Genomic DNA, 5,619 nt, shown 5'->3' with positions numbered 1-5,619 from the left:
CTCAATTTAGTCCCTAACTTTTTAATTATGTCAATTTGATCCCTAACCTTTTAGTGTCGTGTCAACTTAATCCTTGCCGTTATTTTTTGGATGGAAATTACTGATGTGGCAAACGGCCAAAATAAAAAATTATTTTTTTGCCACATCAGCAAACACCTGTACTGCCATGTCATTTTTAAAAAATCAAATTAAATCCAAATCACGTGACAACCAAAATCCCTAACTCATCATTATCTCTTCTCCCTCTCTCGTTAGTCAAACTCACCACCCATCTCCATCTCTTCTCCCTCATCCTCAAGATCTGAAGTTGCAGACAGCAGTGAGGACGACGACGCTTTTATCTTTTGGTGGCACTAGGTCCATAGTTTTAAAAACCGGAACGGACCGGCCGGTCCGACCGGTTCAACCGGGAAAACCGGTGCAGTCCGGTCCGGTTAAATATCTTAAAACCGGTCAATAACCGGTCAAAAACCGGGAAAAACCGGAAATTTTGAAAAAAACGGTTTTATTCTCGGTTCGGTTTTTAAAACTATGACTAGGTCTCTCAATTTTGGCAAAAGCACAAACCTATAGACAACCACAACCTCAAGATGGAACAAGAATATGCATTGACTGGTGCTCCCTCTTAATACTAACTTTAGCCGTAGCATTGGATCTGGTTATTGGGGCCTTTAAAAGCAGATTGCTTAAAGCTGAAACAGCCCAAGCCTTCTCAAGGTATTGCTGATGGTATTCCTCTGCTCGGTAGAGTTTCTTGGCAGGTAGTATCTTAGTTACAATCTTCCTGTTCAAGAGCTTCCGTTGTCGTTCTAAAGACTCTCGCTGCATTTTCTTGCTTAGGTGTATAGAAGTATATATCATATCTATATTGTGTCCCCACATCATTTCCCAGCACACCAAGGAGTTTATTGTTAGCATCCGTAAAGTGATAAGGCCGTGAGACAAATGTGTGTGCAACAAGGTCAAATCAACAAAGCATCTGAGCCTACAACCAACACAAAGTCGGATAGCATCCTCAAGTCAAGACCACCTCAAGGCTAGAGCGAGAAGAAGCCTTGAAGTTACCTTAAAGTACAATTTTTCCATCAAGCAAACACTTTCACTGAAAACAAGGTCACGTTTAGCAATTTATTCCTTCATATCACTGCTTAACTCTAAAAGTTCACTGGTTTTCACATCATATCACATGGAGAATTTTGTTGAGACAAAGAATCAAATTTTGCAGCTAAAATGTGCTACAGAAATATTAACATTTGCAGTGCAATAGGAACAAAAACATAGGACTACAGAAGATTACTTTATTTTCCCTGAATGATAACGTTGTATCTCCATGTAAAGGCACATTTATGCATCTTTTTAAACCGGACTTGACACGCGGCAAATGAGAATCATTCCTCTTATCTTCAAAAAAAAAAAAAAAACTCCTCCACATTGTGCATTTGTGCTTTTACATGAGATTATTATACCTACTACAAGTCACTTCAATTATTCTACCAACAAAAACATCAGCAACAAATGACAAACTAAGTATCACTTACAAGTTACAATTGAAAAGTTTAACATAGTTGAAAAGGGAGCAACAGTCCATTTATTGAGACCAAAGGTGTTGGACATTAAAATAAGCTACAACTGAAAAGTTTAACATAGTTGAAAAGGGAGCAACAGTCAATTTATTGAGACCAAAGGTGTCGGACATTAAAATAAGCTACAAATAGCAACAGCAAAACAAAAGAAAATGTTACACTAGCAAATTATAGATCTGCTGTCTTGTGGAACTCCATAACCCAACCGTTGTAAGCACAGCATATGACCTCACAGCCTGAAAATCCAGATTTAATAGCTAGATCCTCAAAATCTTTTTGAGACCTTTCTTTTCCTCCTGGGTTTTGAGCTAACATGAACAAATCTATCTCAAAAACGATATTGGATGAAACATTATTCTCAGGAACCACGGGAAGAATGTATTCCACAAGGATCACCTTCCCAGAGTTTGGAAGAGCTTTCCAGCAATTTTTGAGAAGTTTCAAGCAATGCTCATCACTCCAGTCATGAAGTATCCACTGCAAATTTCAAGTTCTAAGATATTGGAGAACAAAGTTTTTTTTTTTTTTTTTTTTTTTTGCGGGCATGGTTGCATTGGTGCCAAAATTACTGCATATATAATTGTATATTTTCTCAAAATACAACATCAAAATGATGAGAGTGAGAGAGAGAACTATCTATGGGGAAATGTCTCTCTCACATGCTCAAGAAGGGAAAACTCCCCACAATCAAGGCCATGGTTATGGCACAGTATGGGGTTGAGAGGTTTCATACAATAGTCTTTTTATGACTCCAGTCTTTTTATGACTCCACCAGCCAACCTACTTTGTTAGTAATCCTTATCCTAGGATCATAATGTAATGTTGGTCTTTAAATTTTATTTTAGCTTTTATAACATTAAGGAGATGGTTATTTGGTTTGAACAACAAAGTAAATCTACAAAGCTCAGTGAAAAGAATTGACAGAATCATAAAGACTTACCTTCATGAAAATGGCATCTCCTTTCGGAACACTTTCGAACATATCTCCCCCAACATGCTCCACACCTACACCATGACATGCTTTTGAAAAAGGTTAGAGCAGCAAACATTTGATCAAACCAGAAGTTCACATTTATCACTGGTCAAGAAGTGAAAAATAAAGGGCCATCACGGTTGTTTGGCAACACATATGAGTCATGGGACAGCTTTATTTCTAAAATAAAGACATCAATGGCATTTTTATTTTTGTCGATAATCAAGAAATTATTTTTAAAGCACAAGCTGGAAACCAGCAACAACAACAGCATCCCACCAGACCTAAGGTCTGAAATACATCAGAAAAAAAAAAAAAAAAAACAACAACAACAACCAAGAAAGCTACAACCCCCCAAGACAAGCCCAGAGAGTACCTCAACTAAGCAAACGGAAACAAGCTAAGAAACAACCACAACACAAACACAACTAGCATTGAGTTTACAAGCCAGACTAGTACTACTTAGTACTAAATCAGAAAACCAAGTTCACAACAGAACTCAAGCTTCTCCCTACTTTAAAACTGAATCAGCAAACCCCTGTCAATGGCATATTTGACTTATGAGCATGAGAATATTTAGCCAAAGACATTGAGTGAGTCATGGGATAACTATTATCTTAACGATGACATTAATAGCAACAGATATTGAGTCAGGGGACAATCATCAAACACATGAACAAAGAATGACAGAACCCAATATTTATTTTTGTTTACACCTTAAAGTATCATTAACTCCCAAGTCAAAGAAAGAACCAATACACTACCTGGATAAGAAGGTGCATCAGATACAACATGCGGCAGGTCAAAATTGATGCCCTTAATCTGAGGATATTTTGAAGTGATGATGTTAAGGGTAACTCCAATTCCACCACCCACATCAACCAACACTTTAAGGCCTTCAAACCCTTTGTACACATCAAGTATCTTCTTCATCATCATGGTAGTGTGGTTCGACATAGCCTGGTTGAATACCATGTTGAACCTTTGATCCGTTCCAGGGTATTCAAATGCTGTCATCCCATATGCCCTGTTAAAGGGAATCCCTCCTTCTAGTATGGCATCATTCAAGTGGTACCTGCGTAAATTCATGACTCTTCAATAAGCCTACCATAACATTTAATAAGTTAAAACGCATTAGATTAGACATTCAAATTCTTAATAATTCAAAGTTCTTCGAGGAGCACACCTGCAGAGTATACAGGAGTAGACCAATATAAATATCAATAGAATTTGAGTATAATAGTGTTAATTATAAATTCATATACACTCACTATATACAATGAACGCATTGTATAGGTCATTTCAGTTGTGTATCAAGTAACAACCATTTATAATTAATACCACATGGCTCAAATCACTTACATTTTTTTTTAACATGTGCAGTATAACATTTTCAACGAAACTACTAAAGAAACTACCCCTGAAAAGCATAATTGACACATTTTAAAAACCCATTAGTACCACACACAAAAAAAAAAAAATCAATGGAATTTTTTTTTTTGAGAGAGAAAAATCAATAGAATTCGACGACAATAGTATGAGTTATAAATTCATTTATAATCACTATATACAGTGATCACTTTGTATAGGTCATTTCAGTTATGCATCAACCATTTAAACCACATAGCCCAAATGATCATTTACTTTTTTTTCGTTTTTATTTTAACATGTGTAACATAACATTTTGAACTAAACTACTAAAGAACCAACTTTAAAAATAAAAAATAAAAAAAATCCTGAAAAGCAAAATTGACAGAGTTTATAAATATGATAAAAACTACTAACCAGGATGAGAAAGCATGGGATTAATGAATAATTACCAGCTCTCCATGAAGACCTTATCGTGATGCAACAAGAAGAGAGGAGCAACAGAGCCTTCCTCTGTGTTCTTAAGGAGGAACTTGCAAATGGGTCCCACACCATACAATCTTTCAGTCTCTCCGTCTGTTCCTCTGGTTCGGAGCGTGCACTTGAGGATGGAATAGCTAGCCAAGAGCCGAAGCATCCGGTCCAGCAGAACCGGCGCTTCCTGGTTCTTGGTGGGCAGCTTAGCCGCAATCTCCGAAGGTGAGAGGAACGCGCCGGCGCCCGCGTCTATGATTTTTTCAATGATGTTGAGTTCCAAGGCTGACTTCAGAACCATCGGAAGAATCACCGCGTTTGCTAACCGGACCGCCAATTTTCCCACTTCTTCTTCATCTTCTTCATGATGGGTTATCGGATTCGGGTGAGTTTGTTCGGAGCTACTCATCTCACGTCCCTGTGGATCCACGGATCTCAATGTAAGAGGTGTGGGTTCTGAATCTTCTGATCCACGAGTCTCGAAGTTTGTAGTTCGAACTTTCAAAATGGCGTCTTTATTACCATCTCCAATGGAAGAGCTATAACCAAAATCATTGGCAAAAAAGGAAGTGCGAACTCGAAAGTCATGTACAAGTGTACAACACTACAGCATCCGCAAAATGGGCAAATCTTTTTTTATCTACAGTCACTCTATTTTTGTGAAGAGTACTGTAAATGAACAAAACATAGCCATAAAACACTAGATGCACTAGATATAGTCATAAAAAATAAAATTGTGATTGATAAATTATAAAAAGTTGGTTGAAGAATGTATTAAAAAAAAAAAAAAAGTAAATAAGCAAAACACGTTATATAATTGAATACTGCTCAGGTATGATACAAACACGTGTTCAGTATACATTAAACTTAAGCTTAACTCTATGATTGGGACTTGGCTTGATCAACTTATCTTATCACAGCTTACGAAGCACGATGATCTTTAAACTTCATTTAATTCCATCCCTTTTTAATTTCATCTCTTTACAGGTTGAGTTAAGTAAAACTTACTATTGAAACTTACTTTGACTTTTTGGCATTGAATAATTAATTTCTTTTATTAAATTAAGAGTAAAATCCTTTTTTTTTTTTACAACGTAAAATCCAAAATCCAAACATTATTAATTTTGGAGGTTTAATTTTATAAGGAAAGAATCCAAAGCTCAAAACAAGCGAAAAAGAGAGACCCGACCTGATACCCGACCATCGACTGAACATTTGAGT

At 36.6% G+C, this 5,619-nt stretch overlaps 1 protein-coding gene across 1 annotated transcript; it reads right to left on the bottom strand.

Moving 5' to 3' along the window:
- Nucleotides 1-1,562: 1,562 nt before the first annotated feature.
- LOC142619769 (caffeic acid 3-O-methyltransferase-like) lies at nucleotides 1,563-5,086 on the bottom strand. Its single transcript, XM_075793044.1, has 4 exons — nucleotides 4,377-5,086; nucleotides 3,321-3,631; nucleotides 2,524-2,588; nucleotides 1,563-2,060 (listed from the first exon to the last, which is right to left on the bottom strand). Exons 1-4 carry the CDS (start codon nucleotides 4,805-4,807, stop codon nucleotides 1,752-1,754), a joined length of 1,116 nt encoding a protein of 371 aa, XP_075649159.1. The 5' UTR covers nucleotides 4,808-5,086; the 3' UTR covers nucleotides 1,563-1,751.
- Nucleotides 5,087-5,619: the final 533 nt, after the last annotated feature.

Source organism: Castanea sativa, chromosome 12 (assembly GCF_040712315.1).
Source record: "Castanea sativa cultivar Marrone di Chiusa Pesio chromosome 12, ASM4071231v1".
Taxonomy (NCBI): Eukaryota; Viridiplantae; Streptophyta; class Magnoliopsida; order Fagales; family Fagaceae; genus Castanea; species Castanea sativa.
This window is presented reverse-complemented; position numbering and strand designations above follow the sequence as displayed.

What these genes read in the sequence shown, in the direction of transcription:
- LOC142619769 (XM_075793044.1), bottom strand. Translation starts at nt 4,807, where the DNA reads ATGAGTAGCTCCGAACAAACTCACCCGAATCCGATAACCCATCATGAA. An exon ending in AAGGTCTTCATGGAGAGCTG is followed by an intron (nt 3,632 to 4,376) that starts GTAATTATTCAT and finishes GAATTTACGCAG; the next exon opens with GTACCACTTGAATGATGCCA. An exon ending in GAGATGCCATTTTCATGAAG is followed by an intron (nt 2,061 to 2,523) that starts GTAAGTCTTTAT and finishes TGAAATTTGCAG; the next exon opens with TGGATACTTCATGACTGGAG.